General features: G+C 46.1%; 1 protein-coding gene across 12 annotated transcripts in view; it reads right to left on the reverse strand.

Moving 5' to 3' along the window:
- Nucleotides 1-25,507, reverse strand: part of mef2d (myocyte enhancer factor 2d) — a 112,965-nt gene that overhangs the window by 50,761 nt on the left and 36,697 nt on the right. For all 12 annotated transcript variants that reach the window (XM_030395230.1, XM_030395229.1, XM_030395227.1 and 9 more), the window contains exons 2-3: nucleotides 22,307-22,672; nucleotides 11,966-12,169 (exon numbers count right to left, since the gene is read on the reverse strand). In XM_030395230.1, coding sequence (XP_030251090.1) covers nucleotides 11,966-12,169; nucleotides 22,307-22,360 — 258 coding nt within the window. In that variant the 5' untranslated portion in view covers nucleotides 22,361-22,672. The remainder of the gene's footprint in view (nucleotides 1-11,965; nucleotides 12,170-22,306; nucleotides 22,673-25,507) is intronic.

Below are 25,507 nucleotides of genomic sequence, written 5' to 3' on the forward strand. Positions count from 1 at the left end.
TGTTCCAACAGCGGAGACAGTCGCCTGATTCAGCTGTTCGGTCTCACCAGAACAAGTCGGCGCTCTGATCTGCAGCTTAATGCAAATTTAACGCACGGGAGGCGCCGACACGCGCTTTGTTGTCCACAGTTCATAGAAAACACAGTCGCTGTGCGGATATGTGTGTGTGTGTGTGTGTGTGTGTGTTCTGACCTAAAAAAAATAAAGTATGTGGAGGGAACAAAAAGAAAACAAAATACAAAAGAGATAAAAACGACTTCGGCGTGACAATGACGGCATGTGACAGAGGGCTGCGTGGAGGACGTGATGGAGGCGTGGACCTCCTGCCCTCCACTGTCAGCACGCAGGAAGATTCAAAAAAGCCGGCAAACAAAACTGTGATGACACCGGAGCCACGCTGGTGCATCGTTCACATGGACAGACACACACTTTTATACTGAAGGTGGCACAAATCTGGTGTTTTCTAACCCTGATGTTGATCACATGACCACTGCTAACCCAAACCCTGACGCCAACCGAGACCTGAAGGATCGTTAGCGTCTTATTTTCATAAATTTGGTCTTTATTTCTATATAGTAGGGCTGGGTATCAGCAGGTACCTCGGGATACGATACTATCCCGATATTTTGCCCACGATAACGATAATATCACGATACAGCGATTCTGCGATAATCGATATATTGCAAGAAATTTCATCCACGATACATCACGATATCTGTGTCACGGAAGAAATTCAAAATGTATTGACTGCACTGAATCCATTTCACAGGAAATACAAAACATTGTCGATCAATTTCACATGAATGACAGCCAAGTAAACAAAGAGTATATTGCACAATGTCTTTTACATTTTATTTGGTTGTGTACCTATGCTTGAATAAAGATAAAGTGTTCCTCCGAAGAGGGGTGGTGGTGGTGGGCCAACACAAAAAGTTGTTTTGTTTTTTTGTTTTTGTTTACATTTTTAAATATCGATATTTGGCGCCAGTGTATCGATAACGTACCTCAAGACGAAATATCGCGATATATCGTAGTATCGATATTTTGGCACACCCCTACTATATATTCTGTCGACAGTGTACTCAACAAAGAAGCTGCTGAGAATAGAGAAACATGTTCAGCATGGTGAGAGAACGGGTTATAAACTAGCCTGAACTTCATCAGATCACATAACAAAGTGACTCTTTCTACAACAGATGTGAAGCAGAGGCCATCTTGGAACTCTGCTCCAATTCCCATAATGCATCTACTCGTGATTCAACGGTGATGGATGTTTAAATTGGGAACTGTTTTAACCTTTAACCCACATTTTGTCCCCCAAATAAGTTTGTTCAGTCGGTTCTGATCGTCACGACTTCTCATGTTTCCTGACCGTCTAACTTTGTTGTGTCATTGTTGTCAATTAACTTCGAGAGTATGATGTTGTAACTACTAACAGAAAACAAAGACACATGTTTAAATCAATCGTACAATCCTTCAGTTTGAAAACCAATCCTGAGTACGACTCTATGATTAGAGGTTAATCTGATGTCGCCATGTTGGTGGTGTTCATGAACATCGTGATAAAGGTTCCTCCAGGACTGTTGAGTTTTTTGGTTTAGGCAACAAAAATACTTTCCGGTCTTAGTCCCAAATCACTAAGCTGTGATATTAGAAGAATATGATTGGCCAGTTGCAACGATGGTCGTGACGGTTCAGGACCGACACCGACAAGCAGATATCAGATCGAGCTTCACATAGAGTTTATCTGCAAAAACCTTGAATCATTTTCACACCAACATTTTTGTAATTGCACGGCAACTATGCCACGATAAAGGCTAAGATTAGAGGGAGGTAAGCTGAGAGAAAGTTTTAGGGGTATCCTGAACTCCTTAGAGCAACAAACATGAACCGTCAAGTAACAACTCTTCATCCAGTCGAACAAAATGTCCTCAAATCTCTGTTAAACTGCTCTGGCTGTGAACGCGCCACGCAGCAGGTTCCCCTCCTCGTCTCCAACACACTCCATCTATGTTTCTTTTTCTTTCTGAGCCATCACGAGCTTCTCTCTCTCTCTCATGTTAACACTCTGGTACAGTATTCTGTGAACATTACAGTAGGAACATTTCCCTTCTTCCTCTCCCACAGTGAACATTTTGTGTAACAGCGCACACACACACACACACACACACACACACACACACACACACACTCTCTGTAGTCCACTGATCAGCTTGTCTCTCAGTCAGTCAGCCATCTGTTCACCTGTCCGCCGTCTCTCTCTCTCTCTCTCTTTCTCTCCCTCTATTGTGTTGCCAGGGTAAGATTCACCCTGCAGAGCACCACGCCGGCCTCTGACTGGCTGCGGCTGCTCACAAGCCCCGCCCCCGCCTCCCTCCCCGCCTCCCTCCCTCCCTTCCTTCCCCTCTGGCTCGCTCGCTCGCCCACCCGCCTGTCCGCCCGACCTCTGTTTCCAGCTCTCCATGAAATCGCTGCCGCTCTCTCGCTCGCTCTGCTTCTCCTTCTCATCTCGCGGCCCACCACCTTTAGTGCTCGCGCTCTCACAGGAAAGTGCAAAGTCTCGCACTCGCCCTTCTGTGTTTGCTGCCCTTAACATCTCTGCCTCTTTCTTGTAATGTCTCCATATGTGAATCTCCCCGGTCGCCCATTTCCTCTCATCCTCCTCCTCCTCCTCCTCCTCCTCCTCCCCTCTCTCATCTTTTTCAGTCACTTTCCCACCACTCTCTCTCTCTCTCTCTCTGTCCTCTCTTGACCTGTTCCCGAAGCTTTCCCATCGTGTTTTCCTCTCCTTCTTTCTCATGTCGTCTCTCCTCCTCACGTTTAATCCTTTACGCTCTTCTCAGGCTCGGTTATCAAACCTTTATCTGTCGGTACCGACTGAAACACAACATTTCAAATAAAGGAAACGTCCGTCAATCTTTTCAAGAGGCTAAGAAGACGTTTCCTGCTCCAAATATATAGATTTTATATTAATTCAGAGTTGATCGTGCTGAATTTCCTTTAGGAATTCTTCCTTCAGAAAACAGTTTTAACCTCTGACATGATGTGTGTTTGATGTAAAATCGGTCGGCTACATTAGGAGTTAAAACAGACAGAATAAACACAACGTTTTAAACAAAATAACACAAATTAATTACTTCATTTTAATTACGAAGCTCCCGTCTGTCCAGCCAATATATATTATGTTTTCTCATAACAGTATTTTGTGTTTCATCTGGATCAATATATGAAAGACGGGGATCTGTAATCTGTTATTGTAGGATACTCTCATTAACAATTAAGACATTTCAAATCGATTAAATTCTTAATCATTTAATCTATTAATCATTAACATCCTGATAGGGTTAATCGTTAATACGAGTCAGACGAGTGACTTAATAAAGGAGCCAGAAATACCAAACTATAAATAATAAATCAATAAATGATCAGAAAAAGGGGATTCCAGTGTGTTTAAGACCTATTTTAAGGATTTTAAGCACATTTAGATGATTATTTATCGTTATTTTGTGCAGGATAAACCAGAAATCACATTTTTATATCGTCTCAGGACGAAGCTGGCAGCTGAACGTCTTCCCTGATTCATATTCTTTCTTGCAGTTTGTACTTTCGTCCTTCTCTCTCACTGTTTCCTGCTTTCTCGTCCACCAGCACAAATGGTTTGTTTCTTTATCTGAACTGAAGGTCTCAAAATGTTCAGACATGAAAAACTCCTGACAGGATTTGTGATTTTGGGCAGTTTGGATAAAAACTGACTTCCTGAAAGCTCCTAACTTTGTCTTCTTGGTTTTAAATGATCTAGCCGAGGATGAAGTGGTCTGAACATGTAGGCTTTTTAATATTTCCTTCCTTATTTGATACATATTCCTATATTTGGATTATCTCTGTCAGTGATTCTGGTTTAAAAGTATTTCAGCTTGTCCTTCTGTCATGTTGAAGAGACGGTAGGCTCCGATTTAGTTTTGTGAGTTTGAACCCAGACGGACTGAGTCTCTCCTGCAGCACAAAGCACCATGTAACGTCACGTCCCATGCTAGCGTGTTGTATAAAGGACACATCCAGCAGTCATACGGGACATCACATCCACAGTCCCTGCACAGCACCGGCTGCTCAGATGTTGTATTATAGATCAGCCGTTGTCGTTTTCTTGTGTCGCTCGGCTGAGGGAAGTGACTCGTCTTCCACCGACTCACTAGCATGAAAAATTTAACTTTTAGGGTTCAGAGACAAAAGCTGGAAACAATCTGCATGAAATCAAGTCGTCTTCTGTCGATTAGCGACTCGTAAAAAAGTTAAAAAAACAATTTACAGAGTAAACACAATAATGCTTTTTCCATCTTTTTCCAATAATCTGATCATGTTGTGTTTGGAGCGGCTCTGTTTTGTGCACGTCTTCATCCTCCCCTTTAATCCCGACACTTTCTGTTCAGCAACCCATCATCCACTAACCACCTCCAGCTCTGACTCCTATTATTTATCCATGAGTTTAATGGACCTCCGCCTCTCGCCGGCTCCTGGGAGGCTTCGGGACGACTCGCCTGGTTACAGGAGGAAGCGGAGCGTGCGGGGCGTTCACCCCCTCGGCTGCAGACGGCCTGTCAGCCACAACAGATAACGTCTCTGCCCCGATCGTTGTTTGTTCGCCTGCACTAATGGAGGCTGAACAAAGGGGCGCGCAATCGTTTGTGAAAGAAAAATGAATTTGTTAAAAGGAGACTTTTGTTTCAGAATTGCTGCGCGTCTGTTTTCCGCTCATCACTCAGCATCTCGACAACACGAGCGAGTCTGAAAACGAGTCGCTAATTCATCAATCAAGGACTTCCAGCACTTAATATCTTTTTAATGGAGTCTTGGCCCCTTTTTTTTCTTTTGTACGACTATTAATCATTTTTGCACGAAAGGGATCAAGATTTCAATTCTGAGCTGAAAAGCTGCGCGGCACGACGATATCTCAGTGAAGTCTCTGACCTTGAAATTCTGCAGAGATGCTGCTGTAATAATGAGAAATCAGGTCCAATTAACTCGTCGTCCTAACGAGCGCTCTTGTTTAGAGGCGACGACAAAAGACGCCTCAGCTTTGAACCCTGCCTCAAAAGGATGGAAGGAAAGCGACTTAACGCCTCTTTACATTTTAAAAAGCAATCCTCGTGTGTGTGAGTGTCTTTTAATTATCTTTATTACTCTCTGGAAGCTTTTCTTTGCCTTTTACCGGAGCTTGAAGGTTAGTTATTTACACCTGGGGCCTCATTTATAAACCTGACAGAATTTTTATTCTTATTTGAGGCAGCTGCAGTCAATTTAAGCTGATTTTCAGATTTATAGATGACATAAATCTGCAAGGTACAGACAGGATTCTGAGAAGCTGCGTGGTTACGATCAGCAGATATGATTTTAAGATTTACTGCGCTGTCTGAATTATCGGAAACATAATTTTCCTGACTGGGAAAATTCACGTGAATCTCCTCACGAGTCAGAACAACAACTCTGGAAGTTGGAGAAAATTTGGGGACGGGAGTTGCCGAGTCGACGTCTTAAGACACTGAAACATGGCGGATGAAAGTAAACGTTGGGTTGACGGTGAAAAAAACTTTTATTAAAGTCACGTTTTGTTTCCTTTGGGTTCAGGTTTCCGGTCAACGTGGTGTTTAAATGCTTTTTATAAATCTCTAACATGTGTCTCATTTTACTCTCTAACCAGTGACATACATTATTATTCCCCAAGCAAAATGCAGGTGCTTGAAATCCTTGAAAGTGCTTGAATTTCAATGTGTTTTCAAGGTCTGAAAAGTGCTTGGAGTTTAGTTTAAGTGCTTGAAAGTGCTTGAAATTATAACCCTGTGTCTTTCACAAAATTGGGATCAGACTGGATAATTAATTTCTGAAGTTTTTGCTATATATAATTTTAGATGTTTACAGCATAATATAATGTACATAATTGTGATAAAAAGTGAAGAATGAAATCATGAGTATATATATTCCTGTAGATAATTACTTTACCTCAGCAATACGGTGCTGGAAAATCTTGAAAATGACCCTTAAAGGTGCTTGAAAAGTGCTTGAATTTGACCTTGAAAAATATGTACGAATCCTGAAAATGCCCCGAGATATTATTTACTGGCCTCCAAAAATGTCGTTAACTCTCTCTGTGAAGGAATTTTAATCATAAAATCCCTTATTTTCAGACATTTACACTAATAAATATCAACATATGCCTTAAAAACACTCAGATTTTTAATGTGAACTTAAAATATATAATTTCCCACATTACAACTGAGGCCTGGACCACAGTGGACGCCACAGGCCTGCAGGCTGCTTACATAAATCTAACTTTATCTAAAGGAGTCCCAGTGAGAGTGATCAGCTGACCTGCGCTGACCAATCATGCGCCTACGAGGACGGGCCTTCCAGTAACCTTGTCGGGTCCAGATTAGGATATGACAGGTGTTGGAAGGAGGTCGTCAGAGTTCGCAGCAGGATTAGCGTCTCCGGGGAAGCACCGACCTGAGTGTGTGCTGAGGGGGATGATGATACACGAGAGGTGAAAACAAACTTCCACCAGTTTGTGTTGGAAGTGTCGCTGCTGTCGTGGCGGCCGACAGAATCAGTTACGAATCCCGCCGAGTTGTGTTGTGCGATACGTGAGGAGCTCCACCTGGCCGCGGCCCAGGAGGAATCAGGGCGGTGCCCGGAGTCCTTAAGCCCCTGCAGCGAGGCTCGCCGCTGAGATCTGCCTTCCTCCTGAGCTGCTTAAAAGAGAAAAAAAGGGGGCATCCCCTTCTCCGCCCATCTTGCTTTCTCCCTCGCGCCTATTCACCGCCGCTCTTTTTAGCATTTCGCTCGCTCGTGTTCCCTCTGTCCCTCGCTCGCTTCCTTCCCCTCGCCCTGATTGGGATCTGCAGTCAAGCGGATTAACACATTCTGGCAGGAGAGGCAGGCTGCCCACACACACACACACACACACACACAAACACACACACAAACACACTAACACAAACTCTTTCATGCAGCACGTGCACCACAGAGAGAGGCTGTGTGTGCATATGCATCGCCTCTCAGCCTCGTAGTGGAGTGAAGGAATGTCTAACTGTGTGATGAAGTACACACACACACACACACACAAACACAAAAACACACACATAAACACACAAATGTGAACTTAAGTGCTTCTAAGCATCGCTGCGTACATGCATAGTACATGTAGGGTGACCACACACAAGCCAAACATACGAGTGTGTATGAGTGTGCAGCAGGAGTGTGTGTGTGTGTGTGTGTGTGTGTGTGTGTGTGTTTGTGCCTGCGTGACTCCATCCACACTTCATAATTCATACTCAGAAGCACTTGCTTGGAGAGACTCAGAGGCAGAGCGGTGAACGGGGAACATTCTGTGACGATCCAATTATCCCGTCTCACTCTCTCACCGTTTCTTTCTCTGCCGCTCGTTACGTCTCGTCACGCCGACCGCGTTACAGCCACCGCCAGAGCAGATAATACGGCGATTTTAATAATTATTCTATATTTCATCCGCACTTCCGCGTCAGATCAGCCGCTCTACTTGGAATTCCCCTGAAAGTCCCGACGTCCTGCTGCTACATTCAAATATATACGCTGATGTTTTAAAGTTATGTTTGGTTTTGTTCACAGACTTCCTTCCTCACTCTCTGACTCTCTCCTGGAAATTCGTTCTGAACATTGTTGGAAACATTTGGAGTAACGTCGCTGCAGAATATGTCAATAACAACAACAAAAGGTTTGGTTGTTTTTAGATACTTTAAGATAGAAATCGTACAAATTCACTCAACACTTCCTGCCAGTGTTTTGCTATTAAACCTTCCAGGCAATAAAACATCTGAAAGCCTTTTTTAATATCAAACTGGAGCAGACAAAGAAAAACCCACTGATGAATCTTAAATAACAGCCTGGTTTGTCTTTAGTTTAGATTTTTTCCCTTGTTCCTCACTATAAATAGGATTTCAGCCTTAAATATTACATGTCTTCATTTATGTGATGGCTGCATTTACTAGTTACCAAACACATTAATGTTTGTCATGTCAGGTTTAAAACATAAATGCAGAAACTCACTTTCCTGATTAAACAAAACGGTAAAAGAGAGTTAAACACGTCGTCTTTTAAGGAGTGAGCCATCTCATCTCTGTTGAGAGCTGCACATGTGCAGAACTGATCAGGACCTCACGAGATAAAGATGAACATGACAATTAGTATCTGTCATTTGTTGTCATGTGATAAACCCTTCATTTATACATAAAAGGAAAATACTGAGGCGAGAAGAACTGACTTTAAGTGGGGTTTCTGAGACACTTGGCTGAACTGACAAGTGAAAAAAACCCTGAACTTTAACCCTGAATGTGCTGCTGTTGATTTATATATTTCTTCCTCGTATGTAGGTTGTGATGACTTGTTCAAAATGCCACTGCAGATGCAAAATAATTAGGTTCACAGCCCGCTAACACGAGGAGGTGAGTGCTGCAGCACATCTGGCTGAGGAGACATCTGAGGACGAACCCTGCAGGAAAGTTGTTAAATAAACGCCTCCCGGTCGACAGAGAGGACGGGTGAGGATGAGGGGAGGGAGGGGAGGGAGGGGGGACAGTATACAGGCCGGTATGGGACACACACACACACACACACACACACACACACACACACACACACACACACACACACAGGTCGACACACAACCGAGAGGCTCACCAGGCCTGAATATTGTATGAGGCGTTCTCATGGGCCACTGCAGAGCGTGCAAACACACACAGAGAGAGAGAGGTGGACACACACACACACACACACACACACACACACACACCCACACACACACACACACACACACACCCACACACACACACACACACACACACACACACACAAAGAGAGGGGAAGAGACAGAGTGACACACTTGAAAACACAAACACATGTACGCACACAAACATGACCAGTGGAGCTTGAGCTGATGTGGCCCGAAGCAGCCCCAACGTCCCGCGCCACACACACACACACACACACACACACACACACACACACACACACACTTAAGAGCCATCTGCAGCTGGAGATACAGCCTACAGAAAAGGCTTTACACTCGGAGGCAGACAGAGAGCGAAGGATAAGGAGAGGAGGGGAGAAACGATGGTGACCGGGCCAATCAGGAGGTGAAAGACACGACAACAAACTCTGCTACCTCACGTTCACCTCCACCCGAATCCAAAACTGCTTCACCTTCACATTTCAGCCCCTCACTGGATTACATGTCACTGGATGAACTCGGCTTTTCTCCCCACAAACCCTCAACTGACCAAACAGTCTGAGGAACCAAACTAGGAACATAAAAGTCTCTTAGTTTCGCCTCACGCTGAAGACGCTTTAAAAAAAATGGCGTTCAGTCAGACAGTTTGTCGATAACGAGATATGAAGACGTACGTCCCTGCTGGCCGCTGCGCTGCTTAATATTTCATGGGAGCTGTAGTTTCCTGAACGCTCTTATTTTGTTAAAATCATGACGGTTTCCACTTCAGTTCTGTGGTGGGATCTGATTTATGCCCAGCAACACTCTTCCCTTCTTCAGCGTGACCGATGAAAGAGGGCGCTGAATGAAAGCAGCGGTGGAAAAGAGGCTGTTAGCTGCGTTTCTGAAACACCTCCAGCACGCCGGCAGCCGGCGATTGATTCAGATGTTTGTGGATAACTTCAGACAAAGTTGGGAGAAGAGCGAAGCCTTAAAGCAGCAGTTAGAGGTCGGAGGAGCCTCTCGGGGATTTGCGAGATGAATCAAACAATCTTTAAAGCCTCTGAGCTTTTTTCCAATAAAAAAAAAATCTGGAAAGAGGGGAAATAAAACTCGTGATGTGGTGTCAAAGTTCAGCACTCCTGGGACGCATGGAGGCACCACTTTGTTCCTGAAGGATGAACACAAACTGGCCGTCAATCCCACTACAATCATTTAGTTTCCTACATTTTCATTTCAGATTATCAGCAACGTGTGAGATTACTTCAAGCATTCTGACTCTGTCGTCACGTGTGGAAAAAGCGGTTTTATTCCAAAAATAACGCGGCCAATCTGAGAGTTCTCCGGTAAATCAAAAATACATAAAGTCCAAACGGATCAGGACTCTCTGTGGTTCGCTGTGTGTGAGTGTGTTTGTGTTGGAACATCCTGAGCTTTCAACACGACAATAAATATCTGATGGTGACTTTTACGTTGACGGTTGACTGATCTTGAACTCCTGCGGCGATAAAACGTGTGAAAAAAACAAGCCACAAAAAACCTTCAAAGTCGAGCGCGAGTCCAGCTGTAAGTCCTCGCTCCATATGAAGCCTAAGTGCCGCGCTGCAGTGAGCGCGGCTCGCTGAATCATACCTAACCATCTCGTGTTCAATTCATGAGAGGGCCATTATGTATAAAAGGGTCAGCAAGGCATGTGAACGTGCTCCGCGCTTCGCCTGACGAGCTCCAGCGAAGCTTTTTTGTCCCAGAGGGATGAAAGACGTCGAGAAAAAAAATGTATTCCTATTAGAAAAACAAAAAAAAACAGAGTCCCTGATCGCCCCTCACACCTTTCCTCCTCACCTCATCACTGACCTCTCTCTTCTAGTCAATATGCAAATGAACATGTTATGTTTCAGCTGCCTGACAGGCCCTGCTTCTCATGCACGGTGGCCATTTTGTGCCGAGGTGGCTTCCGATTGGTTCCAGGCGTCCTGCTTTGGCTCGTCGCTGCTGGTTCTGTTGTTGGAGCGGTCTGAGCGTAACGACGGGCCAACAACAGAGGGGTAAAAGGGGGGAGGACCGGGGAGGAGGACCAGCTGTCCCTACCTCTGCCCTCCCTAACCAGAGACGACACTGGGATGGACCGGACTCAACGACTCAGAACCGGACTAGACTAGAACGGACCAGATACGGCAGAAACATTTGCCGGTTCCAGTGTTCAGTGTGAGGATTTGCTGCTTCTCTTCGTCAGTAAATGATGAAAAGTCTTTGGACAAAAGAAGATTATAAGATTATATCTGAGGCTCAACGTTTCAGTCTTAAAGGGGGAAGAAAATAAAAAATAAAATCTCTGGATTCATTCTAACTGTAATAATAAAGAGTAAATTTCTTTTGTAGCAATCTGCTACATAATCACCATCTTATTAGCATTTTCTCCCTGTTGTATGAGACAGTTAGCTTAGCATAAAGAGTTGAAACTATTCGCCATGTTCAGAGCTAGCATAATCCCATATAGCACCACAACTGACTGTGTTTATACTTTATATATTTCATCTCATTTGTTTGATCCATACATAAACTAAAGACAGATACAGATTTAGAGGCGTGTTTGTAGATGGATGGACACACATCCATGTTTGTGTTTGTTTGTTTGTTTGTTTGTCAACAGGTTTACACAAAAAAACAAAACAGATTTCCATTCAACAGACGGAGGATAAGAACATACACCTGATTATTTTACAGACTAAACAACTGATCGATTAATCAACAATGTAAATAATCATCAGTCAAAGAAAAGACGATGTGACTTCGGCGTCTTTTTGCAGCAGAAAACTACAATTTTTGGGCGTAAAATCCAGTGAAAAATCTGGACTTCAGATCATCTTGTACCAAAGAAACGGGAAAAGCCGTTCATACTTCAGTTTTACAGAGTTGAAAGCAGTGAACCGGACCGGCTCTGATAGACTGGACTAGACTTAATTAAGTCTGAATGAGTCTGTGGAGGACGAGAACAGATTAGGTTTCAATCTTAACGATCCCATCGGGGAAAATAAACCCAACACCGACTCACCAACAAAGACGAGCAGAAACAGTAACTAAGACTACAACGAGCTGATGTTCACGGCTTCACGGGATGATACAGAGTGTGTTTAACAGATACTGACTCCATCTTTAAATCAGTGTCTCTGTCTTATACTTAGGACAGAGTGTTTCCTGTAGTTTCCCCCCCTCCCGCTTCCCACGCTTTACCTCGATGATGTCGGCGTTGGTCCGGCTCTCGTGCGGCTCGTTGTACTCGGTGTACTTGAGCAGGACCTTGTCCATGTCGGTGCTGGCGTACTGGAACAGCTTGTTGGAGTGGTTGAAGATGATGAGGGCGATCTCGCAGTCGCACAGGACGCTCAGCTCGTACGCCTTCTTCATCAGGCCGAACTTTCGCTTGGTGAACGTCACCTGGAGGAGAGAGGAGAGAAAAATTACACCACAGATCCTTTTTTACACCTTTCTAGTGTCTCAGGTGGTTTCATCTCGCCCTTCTGACACTTCTGTTCCTTGTTATAAGAAGAATAAGTATTAAAGCATCTTCTGCCCCTAAATGGTTGATGCTCCAGGGAAGATACAGACTGATGACCGTCTTCCTTCATCTCCAACTTCAACCTAAACCACATGAGCTCAGTTCAAAAACGAACAGTCAGTTAAAGCCGACGTTCAGCCTCCGACTCTCTCTGAGCTGCTCATGTGTCGTCAGTGATTTGTCTCCCTGCCGCTGTTGTCAGATGACCACAGAACCATAAAAATGTCATGACACAATATAAAAACAATTTTTATTTAAGGTCTCACAGGGCAGCGAGCTTCTTGATGCAGTGCGAGGCGGCGGCACGGGACAGGAGTGTGTTAAAAATGAAAAATGTGTCTCGCAAACCTTGTGAGGGTAAAACAAACAAAGAAAAAAGAGAATTAAAGAACTAGAAAACTTGCAACTACATGCAACGAGCCAGTCGGCCAAGTTCGTCCTGCTTTTTTTTTTTCGTAGCGTCTTTAAATATAAAGCAGCTAACTGATGGAGAGCTTGTTGCTTCACCTGCATTTCAAGTGATGATGAAACGATGCAGCGCTGACGGCGAGCGGCAGAGAGGTGTTGTGAATGCAAACCGAGCCGAGGGTAAAAGCAGAGAAGCTGTCAGTTTATGAGTTCATTTGAATTTTTTAAGGCTGGTGTCACAGAGCGCACGGCTGAAAGTCAAACAATGAGGTGATCCCTTCAGCGTTCCAGTGGCAGACTCAAGTCGGCTGACACAATCAGACCAGGCCCCTCGAGGGCCGCGCTCGCGGTGCCGCGGTGGAAAACTCCTCTGCAGCCCCGAGAAGCATTTTCACCTCATTTCAAAAGAGACATCTGCAGAACTGTTGACAGGACGACAACAACTGCAAATGAGGCCGATTAGGTTTTATATTTGTGACGTCATCACAACGTAAAGTCTGCGGTCTGTTCAACGGGGGACGCCAGAAAACTTGTTCGCCAGCTCTCCTTGGTTTGAACGGCCGCCATCTTTCCATCTGGTATCTGGTTCATCTATATGAATCTATGCAGCAGACGGCCCGAGTCGAGCTGACGCGGGTCCGTTTACACGGCTGCGTCTCGTCATGGACCTCTGGACTGAACCGGGCTCGAGGAACTCCAGTAAAGATCATCAGGTTTATAATAATAATGCATATATCCCTCAAAATCATTTTAACAGCAAACGTCACAATTATTAAGTTACTCCAATCATCTTTTCCTGCAGTAAGTTCTGTTAAATAAATGGATCATGTATTAGACAAATATCTACACCGATACATCTGCGATAAAATCAGCAGACCGATACATCTGTCGGACTCTTAATTTGGTGAAATACACTCGCTCAAGTTCAGTCTGTCGGTTCAAGTCTGTTCTGTCGGTACACAGTTAGCGTAGCTTAGCAAAAGGACTAATAACAAGGGAAACAGCTAGCCTAGCTTTAGCCTCTGAAGCTCACCAATAATGTTGTTGTTCCATCCACACAAAAAACTAAGAATTAATTATGTGCTGGACTATTTTCTTGACCAGGCGACTTCAACCTCAGGCTGACTTTCAATCACAGTTTGCTGAAGAAAGTGGGAATAAAAACAAACATATTTCCCTGAGAAGATGAACTATTCCTTTAAGGCACAGCTCCACATCATCATCCTGCACCAGCGAGCACTAAATCTGTTTTATAGTCGTGCATTAAGGCCGATGCAGCCGGAGCAGAAAAACACCGACGGACGGACTGCATGAAAGTACTGCGTGCTTCAGGAAACACACTTTCTAGACAGAGCGTCTAAACATGCTCGCTTTCAAGAGCTCGGTTTGTATTGTGCACAACACACACAGTAACACACACACACACACAGTAACACACATACAGGCTCTCTCCTCCCTGCACACACACTCCTTCTCTCCCGTCACACTCATTCTCCTCGTCGTTTTCACACTCTGTTATGCTCTTTTCCATGCTCTCTTTCTATGTCACACACTCTCTCCTTCTGTCGCACGTTGTTTCTCTCTCACACACACACACACACACACACACACACACACACACACACACACACACACTTGTACGAGCCCCCCTCGGTTGTGAACGAGCAGAACAGAACCGGCAGTGTTGCTGTGAGGCGCCGGGTCCCTTGTTGTCTGCTGCTTGGCTTTAGAAAGCGCCTCCCTGCTATAACCAACTGGTATTTACAATCCGGGGAGATTTGGCTTTGTTTGGATTAAACACACAGGACGGCACAAACACAAACACGCACAGGGACAGAAAGATTAAGATGAGAGGAGAGGAGGCGACAGGAGAGGAGAGGAGAGGAGAGGAGGCTTCAGGTACCGAGGGGAAATCTGGCGTCTGATACAAATAAAGTGAAGCGTGTGCACAGATCGGCTGCTGGAGCGAACCGAAGGGGCTAAAAGGTCTCCAGCTCCTCAGGCCACGCCCACCAGTGACATCATCACATTTTTCTTCATGTTTTCTGCACTGAACTGCAAAATCTACATCTTCTTTGAATGTGTGCTACTTGTTTTAAAGGAGCAGTTCACCTAAAAATGTAAATCCAGTCATCAACTCTTTCTACTTCAGAAGCTAGCAATGCAGCTACTCGAAGAGGAGGACTTTATATCATCAGGAGGAGGAGAGGAGGACTTTATATCATCAGGAGGAGGAGAGGAGGACTTTATATCATCAAGAGGAGAGGAGGACTTTATATCATCAGGAGGAGGAGAGGAGGACTTTCTATCATCAGGAGGAGAGGAGGACTTTATATCATCAGGAGGAGGAGAGGAGGACTTTATATCATCAGGAGGAGGAGAGGAGGACTTTATATCATCAGGAGGAGGAGAGGAGGACTTTATATCATCAGGAGGAGGAGAGGAGGACTTTATATCATCAGGAGGAGGAGAGGAGGACTTTATATCATCAGGAGGAGGAGAGGAGGACTTTATATCATCAGGAGGAGGAGAGGAGGACTTTATATCATCAGGAGGAGGAGAGGAGGACTTTATATCATCAGGAGGAGAGGAGGACTTTATATCATCAGGAGGAGGAGAGGAGGACTTTATATCATCAGGAGGAGGAGAGGAGGACTTTATATCATCAGGAGGAGGAGAGGAGGACTTTATATCATCAGGAGGAGGAGAGGAGGACTTTATATCATCAGGAGGAGGAGAGGAGGACTTTATATCATCAGGAGGAGGAGAGGAGGACTTTATATCATCAGGAGGAGGAGAGGAGGACTTTATATCATCAGGAGGAGGAGAGGAGGACTTTATATCATCAGGAGGAGGAGGAGGACTTTATATCATCAGGAGGAGGAGAGGAGGACTTTATATCATCAGGAGGAGGAGAGGAGGACTTTATATCATCAGAGAGGAGAGGAGGACTTTATATCATCAGGAGGAGGAGAGGAGGACTTTATATCATCAGGAGGAGAGGAGGACTTTATATCATCAGGAGGAGGAGAGGAGGACTTTATATCATCAGGAGGAGAGGAGGACTTTATATCATCAGGAGGAGGAGAGGAGGACTTTATATCATCAGGAGGAGGAGAGGAGGACTTTATATCATCAGGAGGAGGAGAGGAGGACTTTATATCATCAGGAGGAGGAGAGGAGGACTTTATATCATCAGGAGGAGGAGAGGAGGACTTTATATCATCAGGAGGAGGAGAGGAGGACTTTATATCATCAGGAGGAGGAGAGGAGGACTTTATATCATCAGGAGGAGAGAGGAGGACTTTATATCATCAGGAGGAGAGGGAGGACTTTATATCATCAGGAGGAGGAGAGGAGGACTTTATATCATCAGGAGGAGGAGAGGAGGACTTTATATCATCAGGAGGAGGAGGAGGACTTTATATCATCAGGAGGAGGAGAGAGGACTTTATATCATCAGGAGGAGGAGAGGAGGACTTTATATCATCAGGAGGAGGAGAGGAGGACTTTATATCATCAGGGAGGAGAGGAGGACTTTATATCATCAGGAGGAGGAGAGGAGGACTTATATCATCAGGAGGAGGAGAGGAGGACTTTATATCATCAGGAGGAGAAGGAGGACTTTATATCATCAGGAGGAGGAGAGGAGGACTTTATATCATCAGGAGGAGAGGAGGACTTTATATCATCAGGAGGAGAGGAGGACTTTATATCATCAGGAGGAGGAGAGGAGGACTTTATATCATCAGGAGGAGGAGAGGAGGACTTTATACCATCAGGAGGAGGAGAGGAGGACTTTATATCATCAGGAGGAGGAGAGGAGGACTTTATATCATCAGGAGGAGAGAGGAGGACTTTATACCATCAGGAGGAGGAGAGGAGGACTTTATATCATCAGGAGGAGGAGAGGAGGACTTTATATCATCAGGAGGAGGAGAGGAGGACTTATATCATCAGGAGGAGAGGAGGACTTTATATCATCAGGAGGAGGAGAGGAGGACTTTATATCATCAGGAGGAGAGGAGGACTTTATATCATCAGGAGGAGGAGAGGAGGACTTTATACCATCAGGAGGAGAGGAGGACTTTATATCATCAGGAGGAGGAGAGGAGGACTTTATATCATCAGGAGGAGGAGAGGAGGACTCCATGAATCCACTTAGAAACCCTCAAAAAAGTCTCTCCTCACATGTGCAGAACTTGCCTTAGAAAAGTCACGTTTTTAAGTTTTCTTCAGTATCACAGTGATCCAGTGATAGTTGTCTGAACATCCACAGGTTCACTGCTAACAGGAAGTGCTAACAGCTAATTCTGCAAAGTTTTAATTACATTTTGGAGAATTTTTTCACCCTAGTCGCCATTTTTTTGTCTAAAAAACTAAAAAGTTAGTTTCTCTCTCTCTCTCTTTCGCCTCTTTAACATCCATCAAACTCTCTAGATTCAGTCCGACGTCACTCACAGCCGGATTTACAGAACATTTTATTCCTTTTCCTGATTTATGGAGTGATAAACAGAGATCTCTGTGAAAAACCTTTGACTCAAACACATCAGCAACATGAAAATCCAGAATTTTAAAACTCGATATTTGCATTTTATCGCTGGTCGTCGCTCCTCCTGGTTCACCTGCACTGAGACGCCGACTGTATTTGTCGAACTGAAAGTAATTGAAATGAATTGAATAACGAGGGAGGGAGAGAGGAACAGATAGAGAGGTGGAGATAAGATAGCGACGTCGAGGATGAGACCTTCAATCTCTCCATCTCTCTCGTCTTTCCTTTCGGCGCCCGACATGTTTTTTTTAAGCCTCTCTCGTCCCACCTTCTCTCTTCCTTTCTCCCTCGCCTCTTTATTTTCTCGCCCTCGTTTTTCTCTTCCTCTCTTCTTTCTCTCTCGCTTTTTTTTTCCTTTCCACATCCTCCCCCCTCCCTCCCTCCCTCCTCTCGCACTCGCTCACTCATTGCTTCCTGCTGCCACAAATCAAATTATATCGGGGTCGTATCCATGGGCAACCGACTCCCCTCTTGCCTCCCCTCCCGCCCCCCATTTCTCACCTCATCACACACTGCTACCATCATCTTACCTCCCTCTCTCTCTCACTCTCTCTCACTCTCTCTCTCTAACCCCACCTCCTCTTCATCTTTATCTCACTGTCTATCTACATACCTCCCCCCTCCTCCTCCCTCCTTCCTTCCCTCCCTCACACACACACACACACACACACACACACACACACACACACACACAGCGAGCAGATAAGTTATGTGGCGATGTTGGAAAAGGGAGGAAATTACAGCTGTGCAGGATGACATGAGTGGCTGGTGATGAAGAGACAAGCGTCTGCAAACACCAACAAACCGCTCGGCTAACAAATTATAAGGTCATCCAGCGGCGCGGCAAACAAACAACAACGACAGCAAACATCCTCAAAAAACCTCCCTCCTCCCTCCCCCCCTCCCTCCGTCTCGTCTCTCTTCTTGTTTTCTCAGAGGAAAGTGGGCGGCGGGGAAGCGGCTTCGGGTCTCGATCCTGATGTTCGCCACAAAGGATAAACACGCTGGAGGTAATTGACATTAAGAAACAGAATTGCCAGGTAACCAATGGCAACTGAAGAATAAGACATCCTCGGTGAGGAGAGAGAGAAATAAAAGAAGGAAAGGGGGCGAGTGGTTTCATCAGTGTGTGTGTGTGTGTGTGTGTGTGTGTGTGTGTGTGTGTGTGTGTGTGTGTGTGTGTGTGTGCGTCTTGGCGAGGTTGTGGTTGTGTGGCAGATGGATGAGGAAAACCACCACTGACAACCGCAACCTCCTCTCGCTGTTTCCTGTAGCTAAAAACTCTCTCTCTCTCTCTCTCTTTGGTTCGCTCGCTCGCTGTCTCGGGTCGGATCATTCAGAACCAGATACCGATCGTCACCGCGCGGCTTCGTGGGATCAATCCGAAGGAATTAGCGGCGAAGAAGAGGTAGAAAAACTCGCTCTTCAACTTGAGAAATCGAGGCGTGAACTCTGCTTCTATGATGTCTTTTTAAATTCTGCTTGTTAAATCTGCTCATTTGAGGTTATTTCAGGTTTTCAGAAGTGAAGTCCCGTCATGAAGCTGAATCATCAGAACAAAAACATGTTCTAAACTCTTGTGGATGTAAAATATGACTCGTAAACACAATCAGCTGCTAGAATCAGTTCACGTTGGAGCTTCAACGATGAGAAATAAGTTGCACAAACTTCAGATACGCAGATCCTCTCTCATGTGTGGCTGTAAATGAAGAAACTTGACTTATTGCGTAGCTGCAGCTCGACTTCAATCATTCAGACTCCGGGTCGGTTCTGGACTCATTCAGCAGCAGCAGTGACTGAACACCTCCGACTCCGAGTGGTTCAACAATGGCAGCCGAGGCTCGTGGGTATCGTGGCGAACACCGAACCGTCCCTCTGAGTTCTCAGTGTTTCTGTCGAGGATGCAGTCAGCGCCGCTCGCTCAGGTGGAGAACATGTTTCATGTGAGCATCACGACGAGCCCTCACGCCCTGAAATCATCCAAAACTGAACCGATTTAAACCTCTAAATGTAAATTTGGGTTTCTGGGGTGTAAAACTTTAACTTCAGGGAGCGTCAGCGGAGCAAAAACACGACGTCGAGCTGTTTGATTCGATGTTTTTCGACTTTGCTCTTGAAGTTTTTATGCACACAGCTTCGTATCTTTGAACCAGATATTTTCACACTTCTGCACTGCTGTAACACTGTTTGTATCACTGTTACATCTGTATAAGCAAACATATCAAACACTGGCTTTTTTAAACGTGAGGATTTGGTTCTTTTCTTTGTCGTTAGAGAGTAAATTAAGAGATTTTGGCTGCTTGCTCGACCATGTGAGCTGTCTGAAGACGTCACACCGTCTCTGGGTAATCGTGGTGACATTTTACAGACCCCAAAAAAATATCGATGAGGCCTCTTCAGCTTCTTCTTGGCACCAAAACATGTTTCCTCTCACCTCTTCCAGCCTGCAGGGTCACGGTGTCAATGAAGAGTCAACCCATTTATCATCCGATGTGACTAACACACACACACACAACGATCCAAAAAATTAGCTCAGTCAAATTCTCTGTTTTTCTTCGCCGTGCCGTCTTTGTCTCCGTCAGAGGAACGTGGTGTTTGAGATGCTGTCACGTTTCCAGTCGGGGGCCCACACTCTGAACGCTGTTTGTTTTTGCAGGGAGCTTATGGCAGCATCTTCTGAATCAACACGTAGGAGGGTGACGGGCTCCGCGTACTCCCAAAAACAAAATCCTTTTCAGAAGAGGGCCCGCTGTTCATTAGCCGCATCGACACGGAGCGAGCGTGTTAATACTCGGTTCCACTTCGCTCTGAGAAGAACTGAATCCTGTTTCTCTGTTTTTAACTGGAGCTGGATGAGAAACAACACGGAGACGTGAACGCTCGCTGCAGTTTATCTGCTTCATTAACTCCCCGACTGCTTTTTCTTTTTTTGCCGCAGTGATCGAGAAAACCATTTGCGTGCTTGTTAATCACCTGACGGCGGTCAATGAGTAATATTTGATCCCGAAATGATGGCCGTGTTTTACCGCAGAGTGCATCACCTTATTGACGAACTGTTCGACACCTGATACGAGTGCCGGCTCCATTAACCACCTCCTCCTCCTCCTCCTCCTCCTCCTCCTCCTCCTCCTCCTCCTGCTGCTGCTTTATGTCCAATTGTGCACTGATGAATAACAAGCCATCGTTCTCCGCTGACCCCCTGCAGGCGCCGCTTGTTCTCCTTTATGGAAATGCGACCCGCTCAGATTGATGAGGAGAAAACTGAGGATGATTTTTCCAGAACGCCTCGGGCCGAGCTCGCTCTGGACGCGGCTCGGGTCTTATTCAGCCCGGCACCTTGTTTCTCTCCACTCTGCCTCGCTCCGTCTTGTTTTTCCTCTCGCTCTGCTTTTGAAGGTGGGCACGTCAAATCCATTACTCAATCTGCTCAATGGAGCGAAGCCCATTTACCAGTTGACTCATTTTAGATGGATCATTTACCCTTTCATCCTCTCTGACAATGCTGCTGATGTAACCAGAGGGACTGAGGCTGTTTTTAGGGGGGATATCAGACTTTTTCTTGCTCTCTTTCATTGTAGGGAGGAAGAACGAGGAGGAGGAGGAGGAGGAGGAGGAGAAACCCCATGATAGCTCCATGAAGTCATGTGAGCCTCATAAAACACGACGCTATTATGTTTGTTCCGTGGTGCCGCTGGTAGGAGAACAGCCACGACGTTGTTCATGCTACATGGGACATGAGAAAACTCCACAGCTCCCCGAGGGAATCTGTTATCGCAGCTACAGTTTCTCTGTCACCACAATGGAATTCAGTTTGTGGAGGAGTGGAAATTATCTTTTTCTCAGATCTGAGCAGATGAGAAGGAATATTTCAGTTTTTAGGGAGTTCGAGCAATTCAGACGTTTCGAGAGATCGAGATCTTCTCGGATAACGACGTCACTTCGAGCTCGACGGCCGACTCAGTCGTGACAGATTAACTGAGAAACTGTGTGCTGCAAACTGTGAGGGAGAGAAGGCTGGAAGGAAGGAAGGAAGGAAGACAGGAAGGAAGGAAGGAAGGAAGGAAGACGGGCAGGAAGGAACAAAGGAAGGCAGAAAGGAAGGAAAGACAGGAAGGAAGGAAGGAAGGAAGGAAGGAAGGAAGGAAGGAAGGAAAGAAGGAAAGATAGAGGGAAGGAATCAAGGAAGGAAGGAAAGAAGTAACATGGGCAGGAATGAACAAAGGAGGGCAGGAAGAAAGGAAGGAAGGACACAAGGAAGCAAGACAGGAAGGAAGGAAAGACAGGAAGGAAGGAATCAAGGAAGGAAGTAAAGAAGTAAGACGGGTAGGAATGAACAAAGGAAGGCAGAAAGAAAGGAAGGAAGGAAAGACAGGAAGGAAGGAATCAAGGAAGGAAGGAAAGAAGGAAAGATAGAGGGAAGGAATCAAGGAAGGAAGGAAAGAAGTAACATGGGCAGGAATGAACAAAGGAGGGCAGGAAGGAAGGAAGGAAGGCCAGAAGGAAGAAAGACAGGAAGGAAGGAATCAAGGAAGGAAGGAAAGAAGTAACATGGGCAGGAGCAAGTGAAGGAGGGCAGGAAGGAAGGAAGGAAGGACAGAAGGAAGAAAGACAGGAAGGAAGGAAAGAAAGAAGCAAGGAGGACAGGAAGGAAGGATGGAAGTAAGGAAGGAAGGAAAGATAGAGGGAAGGAATCAAGGAAGGAAGGAAAGAAGTAACACGGGCAGGAGCGAGTGAAGGAGGGCAGGAAGGAAGGAAGGAAGGCCAGAAGGAAGAAAGACAGGAAGGAAGGAAAGAAAGAAGCAAGGAGGACAGGAAGGAAGGATGGAAGGACAGAAGGAAGAAAGACAGGAAGGAAGGAAAGAAGCAACAAAGGCAGGAAGGAAGGAAAGAAGCAACAAAGGCAGGAAGGAAGGATGGGGGGTTTGCCTTCATTACTTCTTTTCATGAATTCATTCCTGTCTGTGTAATTGAAGCTGTAATCATGCTGCTCGTCACAGTCGCAGCTGCTAACTCGAGTGAGGAAGTTAAAACACGTTCAGGTATCGTCGGCGCTCACCTGTCTGTTGCGTTCGTCGGTGATCCGCTGGATCTGAATCTTTTTCCTCCCCATGTTTCCGGTGTTGCGGCGGGAGGGACGAGGGGGGAGTGGCAACGTCAGAGGTCACGGATGGCTGTCGTCGTGTTTATCTCCTCCCCGAAACAGTCGGCTCTCTGCGGCTCGTCCGCGGCTGTCACACCGTCAGTTTAAAAAAAAAAAAAGAAGAAAAGAAAAGAAAAAAGACAGGGAGAAGGAGGAGAGGAAGAACGGGGCTCGGTGTGCGACGGCCTTCTTCAGATCATGGTCCTGTTTCTGGGGGCAGGTCATCCACGCTCAGGCTGAACCGGGTCCTCTGCCCTCCCCTTCACCTCAGCTGGGCAGCTCCTGAAAAACAACACAGGCATTCATCAGAGACGGAGGGAGAGACCGCGGAGGGCGAGAGAGGCTTTGTTTGCATACCGTGACCCACTTTAGCTACTACAAACACAGTATTTGCCTTCACCCCTGATATCCAACAAGAGAATAAATGATGCAGCAGAGCATCTGAGGCGCCATCAAATCAGAAGCACATTGGGCTGAAACATGAAGGCGTGGGGGGGGGGGGGGGGGCAGGAGCAGGAGGCCCTCAGGGGCCCGCGAGGAGGGAGGCTGTGCTGTGTCAGCTTCATTAGAGGCATCACCGCCACATCACTGATCTGCTGGTCGCCCGCGGCGGCCTGCTGCCCGGTCGGGGCCGCCTGACACGCCGAATGTGATTCCCCAATCGAAGGCAGAGCAGAGACGCGTCACCGAGTCTGTGGACGCTGTTTCTGTTTCTGCAGACGTCGTCCGGCTCCGTGATAATTTCACGACAGGAAACAGACTTTACTCTGCGTTTAACGTTACCGAGTGGCAGAGCGATACGACGGGAGGAACCTCGTCTACACTGAGCGGCACGTTATTCTAAAACTCAGGCTTTATCACTCCTTCTCATAAAGACATGAAGCAGCCCGGGACTTGTTTTAAACGGGAACAACAGAAACCAAACGGAAAATAGGCTAAATCACAGCCTCAAGAAGCACCAAGATCTCAAATTGATTATTAAGCTGAAATCAAAGAAGGAAAGCAGGAAGCTGTAATCATCAGTGTAGCTGCTAAGCTAAAAGTGTGCCTGAATAGGGTGCACAAGCCCGAACCGCCCCTCGAGGATGTAAATACGTCTTTTTAAAATCAAAATCTGACCTCTGGGCTTGTGTGGAGAGAGTTTTACCTTTTAAACAAGCAGAATTCAGGAGAATGCTGCGATTCTGCTCCAGAAATGTTTCGAGGACGACGACACTTCCTGCACACTTTTGCGTCACATATTCTGATTTTCCAGACTCTCAGGATATATTCCGCGAAGCAGGAACGAGCGAGCAGATTCCCGCTGACGACACTCGGCATTTAACGCCGAGCCGACCCCGCCGTCGTTCAGAGTCCAGTAATAACATCATGCCCTGTTACCTGAGCTGAACACTGACCTAATTTCACGCGACAAAGAGAAAAGATGAGTGTAGAAAACTGTGTGTCTAATGCCGCTGTGCATCTAACTAACCATGAAATAAGGAGTGTTCTGATCAAATACACAGAGGAGGATGTGGACATTATACATTTGAGGTTTCCAAAGGGCAGAGCAGAGAGAGAGAGAAAGAGGAAGAGAAAGAGAGGAAGAGAGGAAGCCCGGAGTGTTTGTGCAGATTCATGCAAACTCATGAATGAATGAGAAGGCGGCAGCAGCAGCCCAGGAATGGCAACAGAGGCGAGGACCGTTTTAGGCCCCGTTTCTACTATTTGTGGATCAGCTTTAAAAATAGCGCTCTATATATACATACAGGCTCGTGTGTGTGTGTGTGTGTGTGTGTGTGTGTGTGTGTGTGTGCGGCAGCCAAGTGGCAGCGTTTCAGAGCTGAAGCATCTGGAAAGCCGCTCGTAGAGACGCCACACCAGCTCTCCAGCATTGTTTGCATTCCCCCCGTACCTGTGAGAGCTGCAGGAGGAGAAACACCCTCTATTTACATCCATTCTCATGAAACAAAAGCGTGCGGAGCGGTCCGTCATGAGACTGACGCTTCCCTTTGTGCTGCTGTGGGCGCCGCACAGCACGCTCGTTTAAGAGTGGATGCAATTGGCTTTGCTTTGGCGATGAGTTGCGCATGAATTATGCACTGATGGGAGAGATTGGGGGAGGGGGGGGGGGGGGGGAGGTTTTGAAGAAAGAGGGTGTAATGAGTGTCATAATTGTTTTGTAAAAGAGGCTTGATGAAGAACTGGAGGCTGCCAGAGCCGGTTTCTGCACAGAGACTCTGCAGTCGAGCTGCTGGGAACTGAATGTACAAACTACTGGCAACAATTTCCTAATATTCTAGTTCCAACAGCACAATCGTGTTTTAAATATCCACGTGCTTCATCTCCTTCCCCTCTGATTCAATAAGAGCGACCGGGATGAAGTGTAATGAATTCTACCTGGATCACCTCATTAGTGTACTCTTGAAAAGAGTAGGTGTTTCCTAATATGTTGCACAATCACTCTCTTTTCATTCAGCTTCAAATTACACAGAGGAGAGGTGCTGCTAACATCGTTTAGCTTAATAATAAAGAGGTGTGCGCTCCGAGTGTCTCGCAGCCTTCGCGAGCCGCCGAGCGAGTGTCGGTGGGGGTTGAAACTGGCTGCAGCTGAAGTTCAAAGGCAGCGCACGGAGGGATTTGTCTCCAGGCTGTGGGCTGATCACACATGAAAAGGCTGCTTTATCTGCCCGGGGTGGTCAAGTCTCGACCTTTTTACCCTTCATGCTGCCGGAGCTCGCTTCCCATGTCTGATGTCAGGCAGAATCTGGGCTCACACATGGGAAGCGGAGGGCCTGGAGTGTGTCTGCTGCCTGGCTGAGCAGGCGGCAGCGACAGAGAGGCTCCGGACAATGAAGAAGATTAACGCTGATAATTAGGAATCTACAGCAGACCCAGATTAGAGCCCTGGGGAACGCCTTGGCGAGTTTAAATGGTTTATTTCACGAGGGACCAATGACGAGCTCTTTCTTTTTACATTTTATAACAGAAGGACTCGGGGAATTTGGACATAAAAGCGGCACACTGGAGTAAAGAAACTCAAAGCTTTTGAGGAAACTGCACAAAAGGGTTTCAAGCGCAGCTGCTGAATGGAATACAGGCCTTCAGTTCCTCCAGTACAGATGCTGGAATATTACA

This window comes from Sparus aurata, chromosome 17 (genome assembly GCF_900880675.1).
Source record: "Sparus aurata chromosome 17, fSpaAur1.1, whole genome shotgun sequence".
NCBI lineage: Eukaryota > Metazoa > Chordata > Actinopteri > Spariformes > Sparidae > Sparus > Sparus aurata.